The following is a 22,351-nucleotide window of genomic DNA, read 5'->3' as shown; positions in this document are numbered from 1 at the left end:
ATTAATACGTGAGACAAAAACCTTGTAACCCTTTTTACGAAAAATGGAGAAACGGTAAGTGCATGAAATTTCGCACAGTTATAGTTTATAATTTATATGGTGAAGGAGTGCAACGAGCTAATATTATTTTAAACTTATGCTTTTATCATATATATTTTTAACAAATAAAACGTTACGACGGTGGCGATGGATCGGGATGAATGGAAGGACTTGGGGGAGGCCTTTGCCCAGCAGTGGGACAGCATAGGCTCTTAAAAAAAAAAAAAAAAAAAAAAACGTTACACACACTACGACACTACGACTAGGAAAAATGACAGATTTTTGAGTGACAAGCCTTTACATACGAACGAAGCATACGAATTATACTCTTTTAATTATGGTTGAAGTCTGTTGACAACAAGTTGACAAATTGAAAATGGTTTTTTTTTTAATTTAATCTTAGATACTATTAGACAATGTTTAAACGGCCAGTCTGAGATCAGCTGAGTCCCAGAGACAAGAATTGAAAAAAACTATGATGAAGTCAATATTGTTTACAAAATATAGGTAGTAGTCCTAATGTCGTTGCAAGTAAGGTCGAATTTCGACCATTGGGCGATCTCTAGTTCATTGAATATTACAACACTCAATTATAAATAAATAATCGACATGTAAATAAATTTACTAATATAATAACTACAACAAATTACGTATCTAATAACCGACAATTAAAAATGAAAACACGTAAACCTAATAAATTAAAGTGTCAATATTACAGTACTCATAACTCAACACATCAAACCAAGTATCAATATTGAAATACTCAAATCAACCAAACAGTATTAAAATACTCATAAATTAAATTAGAACCCTTTGATGATGCCGTACGCTTCTAGACTGGACATCGTTAGGTATATGAGCCAGAGGGAGAAGAAGAACATGGATGTGAGGGTTTTGGCGCAGCGGGGGCCTCCTAGCTCCCCGCCGATGGACTTGCGCCGGCGCAGCATCAGGACCAGTACGGCAAAAGCGGCTTCCGAGCAGAACATCGTCACGCTGAACGCGAGGCTGTAAAGATTGCAAAGGTTAAAGAAGTATTTGTTTTAAATGGCACGAATGGGCCGGCTCAACCGGATAAATACCACGTTCTCACAGAAAACCGGTGTGAAGCAGCGCTTGCACTGTGTTTCGCCGAGTGAGTGAGTTTACCGGAGGCCCAATCCCCTACCTTATTCCCTTCCCTACCCTCCCTATTCCCTTCCCTTCCCATCCCTACCCTCCCCTATTACCCTATTCCCTCTCAAAAAGCCGGCAACGCACCTGCAGCTCTTCTGATGCTGCGAGTGTCCATGGGCGACGGAAGTTGCTTTCCATCAGGTGACCCGTTTGCTCGTTTGTCCCCTTATTTCATAAAAAAAAAAACACTTATTTCATTGGTATCAGAAAAAGTTTTATTCTCTGGGAAAAAACTCTTTTGACGTCACATAATTTCCCGTTCTTCGTGTTTATGAAAGAACAGGTATGATATTTAACGATAAGACACCCACCCTGGAGTGGCCTCGACTTGAGTTGGCAGTTTTTTCTTTTTTTTTTAAATAAAATAAGTGGGCAAACGAGCAAACGGGTCACCTGATGGGAAGCAACTACCTTCGCCTATTACTCGCAACATTAGAGCTGCAGGTGCGTTACCGGCCTTTTAAGGGGGAATACGCTCTCTTCTTGAAGGTTCGCAGGTCGTATTGCTTCGTAAATATCTTATCTTATGATCTACTCACTTTCCAGGTTCAACATGGAACTTTTCGTTCTTGCTCCAGTGCACCACGGCGGCCACAGTCCAGGCGACGCCGATCCCCAGGAACACGTTGACCGCGTTAGAGCCCGTCACGTTGCCGACGGAGGCGTCCGCGTACTTGTCCTGTATAGCTGCTACCTTACTCGCGAACGTATCTGAGGGAACAACAAAAGTAGATAATCAAGTAACAAGTTTCAACTTACTCCAGCATAATATTATACTCCATTGTTCATGTTGGTGTAGGCTGCGCAGAACTCTAAGATCACTTTCCCAATATAAAAGGAGTAGCTAATTCACTGTCAAACAATGGTGGAGATTACAGTCACTATACCAGCTCTTTGCAACTGTTCCACACGCGTGAATGCCAACACTTATGCACTGATGCCGACATGCACTTTTATATCTGTGTTTCTCACAGAAAAATCGCTATTTCATTCCCTTACCGGGTATGCTGGTCCCGAGCGCGACGAATATGATGGTGGTGACCACAGATTTTAGAAGACAGTGGTGACGGAGTCCCTGATGCCGAGCGTGCAGCCGAACTGCGACGCGAAATCGCCGATGACGGCCGTCAGTATGCCCGTCTCTCTCACGCTACAACATACCACATATCGCCATCCCTTACCGGGTATGCTGGTCCCGAGCGCGACGAATATGATGGCGGTGACGGAGTCCCTGATGCCGAGCGTGCAGCCGAACTGCGACGCGAAATCGCCGATGACGGCCGTCAGTATGCCCGTCTCTCTCACGCTACAACATACCACATATCGCCATCCCTTACCGGGTATGCTGGTCCCGAGCGCGACGAATATGATGGCGGTGACGGAGTCCCTGATGCCGAGCGTGCAGCCAAAGTGCGACGCGACGTCGCCGATGACGGCCGTCACAATGCCGATGCAGATGATCGACACCACGAAGCACACGTAGCCACCGCCAATATCTGCACACAATTGTTTTTTAAACAACTTATTTAGGTGTATTTAGGCACTTTCAGAGTAAAATGTCAAGGTCGCGTTACAATTTACATGATACAGTAGCGTCGAGATTTTGGATTTTAAATAAAGAATGTATATCTTCTTTTTTCATTTCAAACAACGAACGTCTTATTTTTTTTAATGATTGGCCAGCATACAATCGGTAAGACGACGTTTAGTTTAGACGGTTAGTCGGTAAGACGAACATCTTCAGTTATTGCAAAAAAGTTAATTATTATTGTCCCCAAGCAAAAAAAGCACGAAAACAAAATAAACTGGCCATTTAAAATATGAATTCGTGAGTAATATCGATAAGCTCCTTTCCCTGAGCTCCTTAACCTGACATTAAAAATAAATTAGTTTGCAATTTTCTACGTACGCCACAACTGAATATAAAATTATGGCAATCTTCTTTGCATGAAATTAAGTCTTCAAAAGAAAATTTTAAATTAAGCACGGTTTTTATTATGAGTACTGGATAGTGGATAAATAAATTATAATATTTCTTACAGGGATTCATTACGTTGGCACATGATGGACAAACAATGGGGATTACGAATGTGTATGTTATTTGATTGCTCATCGTCTACGTCGTCCTTGTTAAGACAGTAGCGTAATCATGGTTAACCATCAAGGGCAAATTAAAGGAAATACTCTATAGATTCGAAAGCTAAAACATGCAAAGAACATACCGGTTGGTGGGACGAAGGCGAAAATAAACTTCCAGAAGACAGTAAGGATATGCATGATGTAGTCCGCCCAGGACGGCGGCTCGTCTGGGTCATCTGAAAACAACACACTTTATTAGAGGAGAATCTTAGGTTTCGGGCAATAGGAACTGGGCGACCGGTGACTGGGAAAGACAGGGTACCGAACGCTGTTTTGCCTTACCATCCTATTATTATTTTTTCTTAATAAACTTTTTAAAATATAAAATACACTCTGTCTTTATAGCATTGAGCTAGCCTTTTAGGTAAAATACAACAATTGATGCTTAGGACATTTTTAGTAAAGGAAGTCGTATGTCGGTATAATCGTAGACTATCTCACTTGTATGCATACGATAATATTTGCAATAGAGAATAGAAAATGCGAGCTATGAAATTTTTGGGCACCAGAGGCTAAGACAATTTTTAACACGCTTTTATAAGCTTCTACAGATTGTATGTTTGTAATTCTCCGTTGGACTACTGCAGTTCTTCTTCTCTTCAGTCTCCGTTGGAGCGAAGAGTAGCCCCTTCTCCCTATATACTGTTAATATATTATCCTTCAACTTCAAGTGCGTTCGTTAGCCGAAAGCATGTTTTTTATTTTTTGTAACTATATTTTATTATTAGAATCATATAATGCCAAGTAAAGTAACAGAAAGTACTGTAAATCGGCCTAATCGGTGAGTTGCAAAAATATTATAAATGCCTAGCCTTTGATCTTAGTCCGTCAAAGGAGTTTCTAAGCACTGAATAGTGCTGGATCAAAGACGGGAATGTAAATATTTTCTATCGCTTGTCTGTGTAGTTTCCCCTTAACAACTTGTGCCTTGGAAGTACGCCTCACTACATAAAGGAGAGAGCTTAGTAATAACTTGTGAAACTTTGGAGGCGACTTAAATCTTGGACCCTCTTATGATAATAATATTATTGATTAAACCAACAGAATATTGAATAGAAATTTACATAAATTCGTTTCGTCAAAATTTGTGTAAATCTATACTAATATTATAAATGCGAAAGTGTGTCGTCTGTCTGTCTGTCTGTCTGTATCCTCTTCACGCTCTAACCGCTAAACCGATTTTGCTGAAATTTGGCATGGAGATAGTTTGAGTCCCGGGAAAGGACATATGATAGTTTTTATCTCGGAAAAATGTACGGTTCCCGCGCGATAAACTAATTTTGGCGCAACGGAGTTGCGGGTGTCATCTAGTATTGTATATTTCTAAACAGAACAGAATAGAATCGATTTTTTGCACACTTAATGAAGTATAAAATATAGATGACTCGTATAAAAGTTTCACATGACCGTTTTGTTACTGTTTACTGCTTTTGAAGTACCTAATAAACAACAATCATATTTTCTTATTAAGACTAACTGACTTTTCAGCTTCTAATGTTGTAGCATTCATAAGAAAAAAAATACCAAAAAGATAAAGTTGTTTACTTTTTGAAACTTAGCTTTTTAATTTAGCCACAAAGCAAAATAAAATATCCCAATGCAAGTTCGTGTTTGCCATCAATTTGTGGCAATTGTGCGGGGGTAATGGAGGCCAAGTGGCCAGCTTCTTGGTAAGAGGGCCATTTAGCTCGCGTGCCCCCGAGTGTCATTACACCTTATTGTTGCGAGCTATACTTCACCCTGATTATACATTATACAACGTGGTCTTAATATACAATACTTTGTTCTAATCTATATATATAAAAATCAATTGCTGTTCGTTAGTCTCGCTAAAACTCGAGAACGGCTGAACGGATTTATCTTATCTTGGTCTTGAATTATTCGTGGAGGTCTAGGGAAGGTTTAAAAGGTGAGAAAAATTTTGGATGTGTGGCGGTACCCACAAATCGCCTAATATTCCTGCATCGCGCTATCGAAGTTTTCTGAGCGCGTCGGTATATATACGACAGCTGAAATGTATCACGTGGGCTTCGGCCTGACCGAGCATAACACCTCACTCGGTCGGAAGATCTTCCTTTAGCGTCGCCACGCATTATCCCACAGATGTATAGATGCATGGATGTATATGTAGATGTATGGATGTTTGTTACTCTTTCACGCAAAAACTACTGAACGGATTTTAATGAAACTTTACAATAATATAGCTTAAACATCATAATAACACATAGGCTACAATTTTAACCGACTTTCAAAATGGGGGAGGTGTTATGTTCGTTTTCTTATGTTCAACGATTACTCCGTCGTTTGTTAACCGATTTTCAAAATTTTTCTTTTGGGTATCATCATAAATATAGGGTATCATCCCAATTCGGTATTATATTCACAAAAGTGGTGATCTGATGAAGGATCCATAAGTAAACGAGGGAACTCCTCAAAAATTATAGGGAAATATGTGGTGACTTCGGTTTCGTGAGAAGTATTCCAAGCATATGCTACCAACAAGTAAGATTTTGAACCGAGGTATACCTGGTATACCGTGGTTCGGAAGGTGCTGAGAGAACTCCTGATTCTTTATAGATACAAGTTTGGGAGTTTCGGCGTTGTTTTAAGAACGGAAAGCATATGCTTCTATGCAAATTACATTCATCATCAACATCGTCATCATCATCACTACCATATTATACCATGTTATTGGTAAGTACTTTTCATAGTCTTTTAGATCGAGACTCGAGTTTGTCAAGCGATAATTTAAAAAAATCTATACCTACCTAATATTATAAACCTGAAGAGTATGTTTGCTTGAACGGAATCGGAGGAACTACAGATCCGATTTAAAAACTTATTTCAGTGTTAGATAGCTCATTTATCGAGTAAGAACTAAGACTATAGGCTAAGACTAATACGACCGAAGAAACTCAGGAAAATGTGGGAAAAACGGGGGAAATATTAGAAATTACGAACTACTGGAGCAATTTTTATGGCAATATTTGGCACAGATATAGAGTAGACCAAGTGAAGGGAGTAGGGACATAAGAGCTATTTTTATGGGAAAATGTACGGTTTCCGTAAAATTCCTAATTTACGCGGGCGAAGCCGCGCCGGACATCTAGTTCTTACATAAAACAATTGACTTTTTCTAAATATAATGTTAGCTAGGTAGCTTAAGAAGAACAAGACACGTATTTTTACGGAAAATTTAAATCAGTGAAGGAGGTGAACAGCGGGGCTAAAATGGTCGCTTTGAAGAATCATGATATGAATCATAATATGATTCATTTTTCCAAAATCGCAAAATGCACCTCTGCTTGCAATTCATTTCTGTATTTTTGTACTGATTTGACATTTGTCAGTTTGACACTTGACAATTCATTTGCTGAATTGATTGAAAGGAATTGCTAAATGTGACCATTTTAGCCCCGATCATCACAATGCGCACCTTATAATGATACTTGGTGTTTTCCAATAAGAGCATTATAGCGCATTATGTGGCATAATGCTTAACGTTGAATGTTTCAACAACAACACCGCTTCGCACAATCGAGCACTATCAAAAGTAGTGCTTTCGCTTGATGCGTGCAATGGATACCAACTCTGACAGAAATGTAGTTTCAGCATAATTCGACATTAAGCGCCACTGAGTCGCATTATGGTCTCTTGTTGGAAAACTAGGACAATGTGTAATATCTTGATACAACTTGATACTACTCCTAACATTACACGCGAATGCTTGTCAGTCAGGGAGGTATTATTGTAATGTAAATTGTAATGCTCGAAGACGAATGTTACAGCACACAGCACCTTTAAAGGATTAAAAGAGAACCCAGAAGCTAGCAGTAGACACCTGCTTTTCCGTTGAAACTGTGTACCTATGTGTAAATGTTGTACCTATGGTCAGCTGGTGTTACCTGAGCTGGCGGTGAGGGCCTCCGCGAACTGCTCCGCCCACGAGGACGTGCCGATGATGATGGACGCGTTGGCACGCTGCACCAGCTTGTCCACGGTGTTCTGGCAACAACAATAACATTTTAAAATAAATAAAATATATTTTAATTCAAAGTAGATATAATGAAAACACTTTTTCAACGAACGTCGAAACTACGATACCTATACCACCGATTCGGGAACTAGCCCGGCGAGAAGATCCGGCGTAAGAGACACGCACGCGCATTATTATTTTGCGTCCGACATAAGCTCTAAGGGTCAGGCCACAACAGTTCGTTGCGGCGTCGCATCGTAAAAATCTACGACGTCGCAGAACTGATCGTGGAATTTTTTCGACAGCGAGATTTCCGATGACATTTTTGCGTTGTGACAACGCATCGCATTTCTGTGCGATGTTGTTTTTGCGATACGACGCCGCAACGCAAGGCCTGGCCCCAAGTCAACTTTTTCATAAGATCTAAATTATCGAAGGCTAAAGGTAGAAAATAAGAGTCTGTTCAAGTGGCTGCGACCGTGACTGTGTAAAAATAAATCTCGTGGAAACCACTAATTTATTCAATATAGCTATTAAAAGGAGGATTCTTCTAAAATTTTCTTGCTTATCTATACCTAGCTAAGCAACAAAATTAGGCAATCAAATGCATACAAACTACCTATAGGTATGGACTATGAAGTATGCAATATGCATCCAACGCCTACATTTACTTACTATTGCTGTGGTTGTTTTAGAAAGTGAGTTTCAATTCAGTTCAGAACTTGTCAGCTCTTCCTTACTCACAAATAAACATCGTCTTTTTATCTTAGCAATAAAAATTCCACCTTAACTAATATTCAGGGTAAGTGCGCACTAGGGTTTTATAACGCACGACATAAACGCAGCGGAATCACCGCTCGTGAGACATAACAGAGCGACTTTGTAACAATAACAAAGTATCGTAGAGTCAAAAAGTTTGTTACAATGTTACTTTTTTGCAAACGGGAGTTGCTCGTAATTTCTTGTTTACGTTCCTTTATACGTTGATAAGTGTTACTTGCACGTCGTATGAGCAGAGAGCGGTAACATAATGATTAAATTGAAGTTAATTTACACTTTAATAGAATAACCGGTTAGCCGGCAAGTAATCGGAACTAACATCACTATCTTATGTACTATCAGAGAAGTTGATTCCTAGTCAGATGGGGGACCTACGTAATTTGGTCACGTTACGTCAAACCCAGCCGACAGATCACAGTTAACATTGAATTGACCGGATCATGTCAATTCAATGTTAACTTTGATCTGTCTGATCAAATGACGTTTGTCTGTCATCTGCCTAGGAATCAATTTCATCGATGGATTTCAACCTCAATATGCAGTGCCACAATAGGGACAGTTGTTTTAGATCCACGCTTTTTTCCTCTTAACGTCATTTTCGTATGAGTTAGTTTACAGTACAAATAACAATTATGACGGACGACTCAATATGATCTTTCCGATTGATTACGTACCAGGGGGGTGAGCCAAAATCTTTTCGTTTTCGCTTCGTTACAGAATCGCCGATGAAAATGTATGGAATTGACATAAGCGTCCATACATTTTGAGCGGCGATTCTATAACGAAGCGAAAACGAAAAAGTTTCGGCTAAATGGCCAGGGCTCGTAAACCAACGAAAAATAGACGCGTCTTTTTCATCGATCGATTTGTTTTGTCACCTGCAATTATTACAATATTTATTGTCTAACGTCAAGAAGGCCATTAACCTAGAGGTTATCGCGTGTTTTGATTAATTAAAACTTGTGAAAGTCACCGCTGCTCGCCGTAGCGACCAGTGTGTACCTGTCCTTAACTATGTTACTTATTTTCAAACTAATAATATCAGTCAGTTTGGTCCCGATGTAAGTTTTAGAAGTAAGATATAAATTAGTTAAAATACTTTTAGTATGTATGACGTATACATGTCTCTTAAGTAGACTTCACCGTAAAAGCAGCGAAACTTTTGACTTCTATGGCCCGTATTTTTGGTCAGTACTTAAGATGCGACTCGGTCTCAAGATGCGGTTCGGCTCTGTGATTGGTCGAAATTTTGACAGCCAACCAATCACAGAGCCTGAACCGTGTCTTGAGACCGAGATGCATCTTGAGTACTGACCAAAAATACGGTCCCTATGTTTCCATGAGAAACCACTCAACATCAAGAATTTACCCATACAATTTAATTTCAAAAAGTAACTCTTTCAGCGCTTCCACTTTCACAACGAAATATATTTTTTCATTAAAATCTGACCTTGTCCGTTAAAAAACTTCAGTTGCGTGAATCAAATTTAAATTCTTTAAAATATGATTTTACATTTTTTTTGTATTTTAAAGAAGAATTTTAGCTGTTAACAGGTTTTGTGTTTATATTTGTTATAATATTTAATTACTATCGTGAACTCTTATCAATAAAATATGTTACGAAATAAGACTTTTTATTACAACCATAAAATTGCCACGTCACGAAAAACACGCGAAATTGAAAGTCCAAGGGCAAAGTAAACAGAACTATACAATGATTTCAAATACAGGGGTAGGCTACAACGTACATTTGAGAGAAAAATCTTCGTACAAGAAAAATAAGTTTGCCTAAAAGATCAACAAAATAAAAAATGTGTAGGTATGTTATAGATACTCGTTCATTCAAATCACTTTTAGACAACAGGAGCTTTAGGTTTTAATCGAAATGTTATACGTATAATGATGACGACATGTTTTATTTCATTCATTATGGGTGGGTTGCACCAACTTACTTTAACTATAACTTTAACCATAACAAAATGTCAAATGAACTGTCAAATCCTTAGTAAAAGTCCATTATGGACGCCATATTTGACGATAACCTTAACCTTAACTATGACCACACCCCTGGTGCAACCCGGCCTATGTAATTTATTTATTGCACAAGCTTTTGCCCGCGGCTTCGCCTGCGTGAAATTCTGTCAACGACAAAATTTCATTTTATACATAAAATATAGCTTATGGCACTCAAGAACACACGAGCTTTCTATTGGTGTTAAAATTCTTTTAAAAAAACTTTACCTCTTTATTATATTATTGTAGATTTATAAAATAACTACCATTAAACCTACCTCTCTTTTGTATTTCTTAATTTTCGAAATATTTCCGTCTATTAAAACTCAAGTACGTTAAAACTATGATGCACACAAATTGCATGCTTACCCCATTTAACACTACAGTGCGGCAGTGGGGTCATTAAGAACGATCGCTCACAGAGATGGTAAGACGACAGTTTTGAACGTAAGGGGTAATCAAGAACACGATAAGACGACACAAGGAACGTGTGAAACGAAACAATACACTCGCTTGAAAGTAGATTTTATCTGTACTCTAATTGTGCTACTTTAAGCCAACTTTCATACAAATTTTGAATAAAAGCTGTATTCAGAATGATAAATGAATTTTCCTGTACAAAATAAAAAATTAAAAGTCGACTGCCACAGTATAGATAAAGTTATACGTGGGAGAGCCATGCTTCGGCACGAATGGGCCGGCTCGACCGGATAAATACCACGTTCTCACAGAAAACCGGCGTGAAACAGCGCTTGCGCTGTGTTTCGCCGAGTGAGTGAGTTTACCGGAGGCCCAATCCCCTAACCCCTACCCTATTCCCTTCCCTACCCTCAACTATTCCCTTCCCTTCCCTTCCCTACCCTCCCCTATTACCCTATTCCCTCTTAAAAGGCCGGCAACGCACCTGCAGCTCTTCTGATGCTGCGAGTGTCCATGGGCGACGGAAGTTGCTTTCCATCAGGTGACCCGTTTGCTCGTTTGCCCCCTTATTTCATAAAAAAAAAGTTTATACATACACACCCTAAAGTATCATCACTTTGTTTAGTTACATCCTGTATTACTGTCGCACTCAGAGACATCTCTGTGTGGGCTAATCTATAAACTTTTTAAACTCGGCATTCCCGATAGTCTTGTTATAATAATAAGTAACTACCTCAAAAACCGTAAATTTCGTTTTAGAGTCGAAGGCATTCTGTCTTCACTTAGAGATCTAGAAGCTGGAGTACCGCAGGGCTCGGTTCTCTCCCCGACCCTCTACAATCTCTACACGTCCGATTTGCCCACCCACCCTCGAGTACAAAAAGCGCTATTCGCGGACGACACGGCCCTTTTCTTTGCTCATCGCCAAATAGCTTTCGCGTCCAAAAAACTCCAAGAAGCAGTTACCGAACTCGGTAAATGGTTCGCTAAATGGAGAATCGAACTAAACCCCGACAAAAGTCACGCTATATTATTTAACGGACTAAAACGTAAGAAAATGCAACCTATTAGTCTGCACGGAAAATTAATTCCCGAAGTCACGGCTGTCAAATACTTAGGAGTAGTACTAAACAAGTCGATGTCATTCACGAACCATATATCGAATACCGTACGTAAAGCGAAATTTGTATTATACAAATTATATCCTTTACTCAACGCAAGTAGCAAAATGTCCTTAAGACATAAGCTCACCTTATACAAAACATGTATAAGAACGATACTCACTTATGCGTGCGTCTCTTTCGCACACATAAGTGACAATCAGATGAACCAATTGCAACGAGTACAAAACCGTTTTTTGCGCATGGCAACAGGTGCCCCCCGTTACATGCGAAACATCGACTTGCATAGAGACTGCGAGCTTATCACTATCAAAGCCTATATCAAAGAACTCTCAGAGAGATTCTTTGAGAAAGGCAAAGTACATCCCAATCCGCTCATTCGTAAGGCTGTGGACTACGAACATGACGCATCATTCCGATACCCCTTCAGACGGCCTAAGCATATCTTAGCCGACCCTGTAGACCCCATCACAGAATACGTAACGTACTGTGTACAGTTACGTAAACACAAATCACACTCACCCGCGTGGTTAGTACTGCACCGGGGACGACGCCGGCGCCTTCCCCGAGGACTTAACACGACCCGAATGACAAACAGACAGACCGACCGAAATCCGATGCCGAGCTCGATCCCGGGTTCGAGTTCGCATGCGGATAGCATAGGAACACACCTAAATCATGACCGCGACCGCGACATTGTCGTAGAGAGCTCTACCAATTACTTTGACATTAGAACATACACGCGTATGTCACCCCAACCGGACTCGGAAGGGGAGAGGGACGGCCCTCTTTTAAGCAATAACATTAATAACTTGAGCTCATCTACCGCGATAACTCGTACGCAGCTAGTTTGTGCTACCGCGCGCGAGCAGCCTCACTCGTCTGAGAGTGAGTAAGGGGTCGGACCCCTTAAGAGCAGGGGGGACCCGTGTCCCCACGTCAGATAAAAATAGCTTATTTTCGTAGCTTTCCCCAATATTGCCCGTCTAGAATGTCACACGTGTGACTTTAGGGGAGGGGGCCAGGCCCCCCTCATTGTTTATTTCCAAACCAACTAGCAACAGACTAGTTATAGCCACGATTAAACTACTATGGTCTTAACCAGACCAGTAGCTTAGACCCTTTCGAAAAAAAAAAAAAAAAAAAAAAAAAAACAGTGTGTAACAAAAATAAGTGATAATACTTTAGGGTGTGTACGTGTTCCTTCTAGAGAGTTCACTGTGAAAGTAGCAGCGCTGAAAGACGAAATTTTTTTTACCTTTTGTATGGATAAGGGCCCAAGCGTCACGAGTTTTCCTATAAAAAAATTGAAAAATAATTTTGGTCTTTCAGCGCTGCTACTTTCACAGTAAACTATCTACAAGGAACATGTACACATCCTCAAGTATTATCACTTATTTTTGTTACATCCTGTATATAAAATTTTCGTGTCACAATGTTAGGCCGCGTACTTCTCCGAAACGGCTTTACTGATTTTAACCAAATTTTATATGTATATTCAGTGGGTCTGAAAATCGGCTACTGGGTACTTTATATATTGATCAGTGCATATTTTGTTAAATAAATAATAGTAAATTATAACAACTCGAGACTGACGGCGACCATTGTTTGTGCGACGAGATAGCGATGGTCGTTGCCATGGTGACATACTTATTTAGTCGCTTCAATAAAATAATACGGGCGAAATACTTTATATGGCAAAGAAACGCTTGCCGGGACAGCTAGTATTATTATTTATTTACTTTACTGTAATTAAATGAAAATTTAGATATAAGCCCCATACATTAACTGTCAAACTCTATGTCTTTTCTTATGTAATAAGGGGGCAAACGAGCAAAAGGGTCACCTGATGGAAAGCAACTACCGCCGCCCATGGACACCCGCAACATCAGAAGAGCTGCAGGTTCGTTGCCGGCCTTTTAAGAGGGAATACGCTCTCTTCTTAAAGGTTTGCAGGTCGTATAGGTCCGGAAATACTGGTGGTGACGTGGTGATATTCGTTTGTAGTAATTAATTAATTACTTAGTTTCAAGTAATTAATTAAATTAAAGTTAATGCAGGATTAAAATAATATTTAAATTGTTCTACTAAATCGAGGTTATGGAGTAAAATCTAGATTTAATAGTTACCACAAATTGGTTTTGCTAAAAATACTTAGAATTTATTGTTCAGTACTCGGTCGTACGATAAAATTTGACACGCGAGCGAACCGATGTAATGAAACTAGATATTGCATGCCTGAAATGTTTTTATTTTTAGTTGCAACGCTAAATTTTAACAGATATACACAATTTGTGAAAATTTCAAAAGTGTAGCTGTAGCAGCTCTTGAGATACAGAATGGAAACAGACAGACGGACAGACACAAGTCTTAGTAATAGGGTTCCATTTTTACCCTTTGGGTACGGAAACCTAAAACAAGCATTGATTGATAGAGTAAGATTATCCTAATAAAATATACCACCGAAAGTATAATTTAGTAGATAGGTATTTATTGACTACCGATTACAGTGCGAATTCGAACGATATGACAGGAAAGGGTCCAACCTAAAATGAACATTCATGGACTGAATTGAAGAAATTCTTAAAAAGGGTCGGGAAGCCGGAAGCGGGTAATATTCGAAAAGGGCTAGGAATGTGCATAATGTATTAAAGTCAGAATCGTATTAAACAGATGTTTATGTTTATTATGGTTAGGGAACCTGTCACACAAGTAAGTAAATAATATAGATCCCAAACTTACCAGTCCCATAATACAGGGTGCAGTTAAACGTACCGGCCAATTTTTTTAGTTCTTTATAGGTATCATTAGGAGAGTCCATTTAACCAAAAAAATAGGGTGTTAATTTTTTTACGATAACATAATATTTTATCCCATTCAAAATCATTGCAGAACGGTCACTTCGTGGCGGTGGGTAGAGCGGGGGTGACGCGGGGGGTGACACGGGGGGAGGCACGGGAGCACGCGCCGGCGACGCGTAGTGTCCATTAATTGTGGTGTTTTTTTAGGAAATTTTTCAAAAGCTATTTCTCAAAATTTTAGTACTGAGTGATTATAAAAGAAAAAATACGTGTACTTATACTTATTTTTAACAAGGATCAATGTATCGAAATTTGGCCGGAAGGTTTAATTGCACCTCACGCACGCATAATTCCTCATAATACTTATAAGGATGAATAATATAACTACCGGCCCTGTTCATACTAAATTGCCTGACTCTTGCGTACGCACACATAAACGTGACTTCAGATGACTTTAGGAAGCAATACAATGCAGTATCACGCTGCGCTCAAGTAAATCTTGTCTCTGTGCTGAACAAGTTATTTACTAATAGTTTCAATAACACATTTTAGTAAATAAATAGTTTAAAAAACACTCAATCAGCGCTCGGATCACATGCATCAATGGGCAGGACACAGAACAAAAAACTGGCATTGAAACTTGATCAGCGGCTGGGCACTATCACTAAATCATCCTAGCAACATGGCGATAACATACATCACTTTGAACTCCTTGCTCTCTTTAATCCACTGCTGGGCCCTGGTGATCTCGCTTGCGTAGGAACGCCTTGTCATCTTCACTACTATTTCATCCTAGCAACGCAGGGACTGCTCAGTGCTCATGCATCAAGCAGAACACTGACCTTGAACTCTTTGCTTTCCTTGATTCTCTGCTAAGCCCTGGCAATCTCATCGGCACAGGGTAGCCCATCACCTCCACTACTACTACCTCCTAACAAAGTAGATACATCAAGCATATCATTCATCAATGGGTGGAATACTGACCTTGAACTCCTTGCTCTCCTTAATCCTCAGCTGGGCCCTTGTGATCTCGCCGGCGCGAGGTAGCCCCATCATCGCCACCACCGCGTCGTCCTCCGGCAGCGTGGTCAGCGCATCGATGTGCTCCACTGGCACCGGAATCAGAGTGTCGTCATCTGGAAGATAGGGTAAAGTAAGCTTTGTCGTGTGTTGTGTGAGGTTGGACTTTGGTTGGAGTTTCAAACGCCTAAAATAAATATGTAGCTGTTGGATTAAAATGGCAGAGTTAGGGTACCAATTCCACCAGCTTCGATACCGTAAGGATGCAGTTTCTGTATCATCATAAACTAACGTATAAACTCTCCTAAAACCATTTTTGTTTAACGTTCATCATAACATTTTTATGTGTTTAATGGAAAACTGACATGGATTTAGATGTATATTAATGTTGTATTAAAATAGTAAAAGCCATGCACTGGTCACGTAGAAAGATCGCGTTTGCGATTCGAATTGCAGTATTTTATTTCCCTGGGATTTCCAATGCTTTAAGGCTTGAGTTGGGATTATGCTGCAATATACGGAAGGTTTATGTTTATAATAGCTAATTTCGATACCAGGATATACCTGAGTGTTTAGTCATATTACATTCACCAGTTCATCAACGAATATACAGTGTGTAACAAAAATAAGTAATAATACTTTAGGGTGTATACGTGTTCCTTGTAGAGAGTTCACTGTGAAAGTAACAGCTCTGAAAGAAGAAAATTTTTTTTCACTTTTGTATGGGCAAGGGCCCGAGCGTCACGAGTTTCCCCATACAAAAGTGCAAAAAAAAATTTTGGTCTTTCAGCGCTGCTACTTTCACAGTGAACTCTTTACAAGGAACACGTACACACCCTAAAGTATTATCACTTATTTTTGTTACACTCTGTAGATTTCTAAAATGTAAATGAATTGACATCGCTAATAGTCACGGCGCTTACGTTGCGAATGTTGCAGTCTGTAGATATTTTCATCTTTATTTTACCTGAACGTTCTCTTGTCAAAACAACTGCATTATCTTGCACCGTACAAATAGAACAAACACTCATAATTTATGCTATTAAAATGAGGAATGCGTTGAAACAAATGCCATAACTCTACATAAATTTACGAGAAAACAACTTAAAACAGCAAAAATGTGATATATTTTTCGCACTCGCTCCATACGTCACTTTTATGGCGCACTCCTGGATTATTTAGTCTAAGAGCCAACGTGCCACTTTCTTATACGACTTGAAGTTTCAGAGTGAAGTTCGTACGTGCGGGTAAGCGGTGAACTTGCGTCGTGAAATTCTCGTCAACTTCACTCAGTACCGAGTAATCAAAAGTTTGAATGTTTACCTTTTGTCGGCTTACATTTGAAGCTGACGTTTAAAGCTTATAACTTGAACAGTTTATTTAAATCCGAATACATGTAACTGTTAGGGCCGAAACACATAACCACGTTGCGGCGCCGCGCCGCTGAAATCACCGGTGGCGCCACCGCCGATTTTAGCGAGAAAGTTCTAACTTCGTTATCGCAAAAACCATAGGGACTCGTTTCACGAAGTTTTTATAAAGCCTTTTTGTGGAAACGGTTAATATAAAAACACTTTCATTAAAACCCGGGTTTTTAATTTAAAACAAACTGATACAGTTCACGGAGCATTTGAATAAATATTCATTATAATTTAACGACTATAGAATATCTTGCTCATCTCGAATGAAAATAAAATGAATGCGCTCGCATTTATGAATAAAGTCATACGAATGAATATGTTTTAAGATAATGCAGCGACCTTGGCATCTAACAAATGTGACCTACGTCATTTATGATGAAAAAACACTATTCTATAACCTACGAATCCCATACTATTACAGTTTTAAATTTGGTTCCTTTTGATCTGTCATGTAACGTCAGCCTAGTACCGCTCTTAGGAAATGTGTAACTTAATTTGAAGTGCCTGCGGCCTGCCCGAAATGTGTCTAGTGACAAGCTCCGCCTGCCAACATAATAGAAAATAGTCAAATTTCTAATTTCCTTGTTTAGTACTTAACTAAATTTTAACTTGCTACTTGCTACTAAATTTTGTGTTTACATGCAATAAATAACTTAAAATTAAGTTAAAATTTAGTTAACTACTTATCAACTTAATACGTGTAAACCAGCCCTTAGGTACACTTTTTTGACAAGTATTGTGGAGCATGTTTTTTGACGGAGTTACTTTTCCTTAGTTTTTATTATTCGTAGTTCATAACTAAAAGTGCGTAAATGTCGCTTGTTGTATGGATTTTCACTGCGTAGGATGTAACGTTTTTGCTGGGTTTGTTTGATTGAGGGCACAGTTGCGGTGTTTTTTTTTCCGCTACGTTGCCTTTTAAAGGACCATGGGGTTTTAGTAGTCACTATGTAAACCCCACGCCTAGGAAACCCAAATACGGCTGATTTCAATAATTTACAGGGCATATGGAATGTATTTCACATGTCGAAAGCCTATTTATATTTGACCTAAGATTACGGTTCTTATCATAACTTTACGTATAGAGTATTATCGTGTGTGGTCTATTTTTGCGAAAAATACGAACTCTACGGTACGAATAATAAAGAAATCTCCCATTCCTTATCGCACACTAAAATATGGCAATAGCAACGACACACTAACACTCAAAACGAAAGAAAGCCGTTGACATTAATTGTCACTTCTATTCTCTCTTCTATTTACACAAAATTGTATACCGAATACATGCATAAAGTATGCATGTATTCAGGTCACATATTGTAGAATCGTGGACAAACTTTTTGACTCAGTTACTTTTCCTTAGTTTTTATTATTCGTAGACTCTACGTAATAAATTTGAAAGAACAATGTAGTTCTGACAACTACTTTGCCTTATTATATAAGCCAATCAACCAATTACCATTTTTTACTTTGTTAATACACCAGCTCGCCCCAAACTTACTATCTTTTACGACCCTTTTTCACAGGAATAATATATTTTTTGGTTCTTACACCGTAAATTCCCACAAAAAGCCTGTTTAGACTCTGTTTTGCAAATTGACAAAAGTTATAAACACCAATCGATAGAGCGGAAAATTTTAAGTTAGACTGCATTCATAACTCATTTTCGCCAAAATGGCTTTTACGACCTTTCTTTCCCAAGGTGGCGATATTATAATCTCATATGTATTTATGAACATAATCATTATAGTACTATAAGTAAGCTATTTCGCATCTCTTTCTGTAAAACTTCTGCTATTCTTTGCAATTACTAATACCCTCTCTGTATCCCAAAATTTATAGCGCTAAGAACTTGAGCTAAGAAATTTTGCGCTCTCCACAAATTCTCACTTAATACTGGAATTCTCACTTCATTTTACAGGCTTTAAGAAAACGTTTGTGGTAACTGCTTTGTACTTTAGCTGTAGCACTACGAACATTTAATACTTACTATATTTTATTATTTTAGGATGTATCACCGATATTTTAATAATGACACGTAGTCAAATGTCATGTCTGTTTGTTACTAATTCATTAATAATTTTATTACATATATTTAAGTTATATTATAAATACATTATAACTTTTAAAAAAAACTAGGCCTTTGCATCCATTGTGGATGATTTATACAGTATTTTTAGAGCTAAGTAACCACTCCTCAAATACTGTAGTGCCTGGGACAAGATTTAAATGTCCGTATGGTTGCCCGAACACATACGGCATTCTCGCAACATAGTCGGCCTAGTCGAGGAAATAACTAGTCAATACGTCTGGGGCCAACTATGTGCGGGTTTCCTCACGATGTTTTCCTTCGCCATATGAGTATTGTAACTTAACTCTTTAGAAACTTATTTAACAAATCTTTACTATTATAATGCATTTTTAATGTTAAAATAATGTTATTTTTACACCTTAAAAATTTCGTGACTCTAAAAATGCAATTTATAAGTCAAGATTTCCAAGTCGTCATATTAAAAAGTTTTAGAGCCCTACACATTACATTATATCACAATTAGCATAATTAAACACAGAACCTTTTAAAATACAGTATCACGAACGGTACAAAGTGCGTGATATGTGTGATGTAGGGTTGACAGAATTATCGATGAATTAAATTATGTTTTCAGAAGTGGCAAAATTATGTGAAGAAAGATTGCTTGGCTCATAAAAATGCATACTTCATAAAGTAATATAATAGAATATAAAAAACGTCTTTTCTAATGCAAATCTAGTTATAAACATAAAATATTTCATAAAGTTTAATTATTTTAAATTAATTATTGTAACAAAACGCCACATAAAATTATACACGGGTAAAAAAACATATTATTTTTTGTTTAAAAATAACTCATTTGAATTTTGCGAATAACTATACAAGGTCTTTGTCTGGCACATTGCAATATTAACACCGCAGAAGATAGCGGGCCTTTTATACTTATACGCTGCAAATATCGTTATTAGAAAGAGGATTAAGTGACAACCCTAGTCGCTACACGCGCTGCAAAACTCTACGGAGCGCTTCGAAGGTCTACGAAGTACTACGAAGCGCTACGAGGCTCTACGGAGCGCTACGCGGGTCTACAAAGCGCTACGAGGGTCTACGGAGCGCTACGCGGCTCTACGAAGCGCTACGAGGCTCTACGAAGTACTACGAGGCTCTACGAAGCGCTACGCGGCTCTACGAAGCGCTACGAGGCTCTACGGAGCACTACGCGGTTCTACAAAGCGCTACGAGGCTCTACGAAGCGCTACGAGGCTCTACGGAGCGCTACGTGGCTCTACAAAGCGCTACGAGGGTCTACGGAGCGCTACACGGCTCTACGAAGCGCTACGAGGCTCTATGAAGTACTACGAGGCTCTACAAAGCGCTACGCGGCTCTACGAAGTACTACGAGGCTCTACGAAACGCTACGCGGCTCTACGAAACGCTACGAGGCTCTACGGAGCACTACGCGGTTCTACAAAGCGCTACGAGGCTCTACGAAGCGCTACGAGGCTCTACGGAGCGCTACGTGGCTCTACAAAGCGCTACGAGGGTCTACGGAGCGCTACGCGGCTCTACGAAGCGCTACGAGGCTCTATGAAGTACTACGAGGCTCTACGAAGCGCTACGCGGCTCTACGAAGTACTACGAGGCTCTACGGAGCACTACGCGGTTCTACAAAGCGCTACGAGGCTCTACGAAGCGCTACGAGGCTATACGGAGCGCTATGCGGCTCTACAAAGCGCTACGAGGCTCTACGAAGCGCTATGAGGTTCTACGAAGCGTTACGTGGCTCTACGAAGTGCTACGAGGCTCTACGAAGCGCTACGAGGCTCTACGGAGCACTACGAAGCGCTACGAGGACTACGGACGCGGCGTCTTTTCACCTAATTATTCTACGCACTAGTTATTTCAACTTCTAAATTAAGATTTAAAATTACGTTGTTAATTCACAAAACAAGGAGAGCGCCTAAATCACACATTAAATATCCTTACCGTACTCCAACAAAATTATTAACTAAATAAAGTATTCTAAAGATAATTATAAGTTTTCATCTTATGCTAATGGTGCAAAAGAATGATAAAACATGCAAACAAGCAAAGCTAGAGTTCAACGAGACCATCTTATTAGTTTAGTACAATTTCACTTATATTGGTTTTAATTGAGACACAGTAAAAATATTGAAATTATAAAAAGAAGAAGAATAAAAAATATTTAAGGTAAAGTACAGTCATTTTTTGTATTAAAAATTCACACAAAATATAACATTCCTAGAATATTCCCAGATATAAGGGTAAAGCGAGGCTAAACGGTCACGTTGCACTCTAGCGTGTAGCGATACATGACAAATATAAAATAATTCTTACTTGACACAGACAGACGACGGATCCGTCAAGCGTGCAAAGAAGAGTGCAGGAAAACACATCATTAGATATACATGCGTCATATAACATACACTAACAGCACCACAAAAATATATAAAAATAGTTTCTAGAAGATTAAATGGAAGCGAGCAGTTTAAAAAAATATAAAATAAATAATAGATTAATAGCAACATAATATTTTGTAAAACACAGAAGCGAAGCGAAGAAAAAAATTTTTTTTTAGTATATTTTATTTTATTTTAATTCTCCAGAAAAACTTACAGCTATGCAATAAAAACAATTAAAACTAATAATATTAACTATGAGCCATTAATAAGTTTTTACATATTAAAGACTAAAAATTAACTAAAAACTCAACACAATACATTGGTTAAAAAAAAAAATATATATATATATATATATATATATATATATATATATATATATATATATATATATATATAGTCACGCAATTCTTATCAAAATACACTGCTCATGTAAACTTAGGAAGGGTTTTTTTTTCATATTTTTGTGGTACTAAGACACTGACATAATTAGTGTTTTAGACATTCATAAATATTGTCTTCTATCGCTAGTGCAGAAATTATCTTGCATAGTGCGTGTTTTGTGAGTAAATAATATAAAAGTATGTATTACACCGACACAGTTAATTATTATTATTAATTATAATTTGTTACATCCATATTAATCTTATGATAGTAAATCTGAAAGTTTGTCTGTCTGTTACAGAGTCACGCTTAAACCGCTGAAACAATAATTTTGATGAAAGGTTATTGAAGATGTTTTGTGTTCCAGGAAAGGATGTAGGATGTTTTTTTTACAAATATATTTTACTATATTTTTACAAAATATAGTAATATTTTGTAAAAAAATATTGACTTTATCATTTATTTCAACTCTCGTCTCTGGGACTTAGCTGATCTCAGACTGGCCGTGTAAACATTGTCTAATAGTAGCTAAGATTCGATAAAAAAAAACTATAATCCATTTTCAATTTGTCACCTTGTTGTCAACAGACTTTTAACTTAAATAAAAGA

The 22,351-nt window shown here is 38.5% G+C and overlaps 1 protein-coding gene across 2 annotated transcripts in view; it reads right to left on the bottom strand.

Annotated features, from left to right (window-relative positions):
- Nucleotides 1-656: 656 nt before the first annotated feature.
- Nucleotides 657-22,351, bottom strand: part of LOC121725919 (sodium/calcium exchanger 1) — a 117,271-nt gene continuing 95,576 nt past the window's right edge. The window contains exons 3-8 of one of the 2 annotated variants that reach the window (XM_042113098.1): nucleotides 15,450-15,574; nucleotides 7,260-7,359; nucleotides 3,438-3,530; nucleotides 2,553-2,711; nucleotides 1,755-1,926; nucleotides 657-1,047 (exon numbers count right to left, since the gene is read on the bottom strand). In XM_042113098.1, coding sequence (XP_041969032.1) covers nucleotides 843-1,047; nucleotides 1,755-1,926; nucleotides 2,553-2,711; nucleotides 3,438-3,530; nucleotides 7,260-7,359; nucleotides 15,450-15,574 — 854 coding nt within the window. In that variant the 3' untranslated portion in view covers nucleotides 657-842. Of the gene's footprint in view, nucleotides 1,048-1,754; nucleotides 1,927-2,552; nucleotides 2,712-3,437; nucleotides 3,531-7,259; nucleotides 7,360-15,449; nucleotides 15,602-22,351 lie in introns of both variants that reach the window. The other variant, XM_042113096.1, reaches the window with a different exon arrangement.

This window comes from Aricia agestis, chromosome 4 (genome assembly GCF_905147365.1).
Source record: "Aricia agestis chromosome 4, ilAriAges1.1, whole genome shotgun sequence".
Taxonomy (NCBI): Eukaryota; Metazoa; Arthropoda; class Insecta; order Lepidoptera; family Lycaenidae; genus Aricia; species Aricia agestis.
This window is presented reverse-complemented; position numbering and strand designations above follow the sequence as displayed.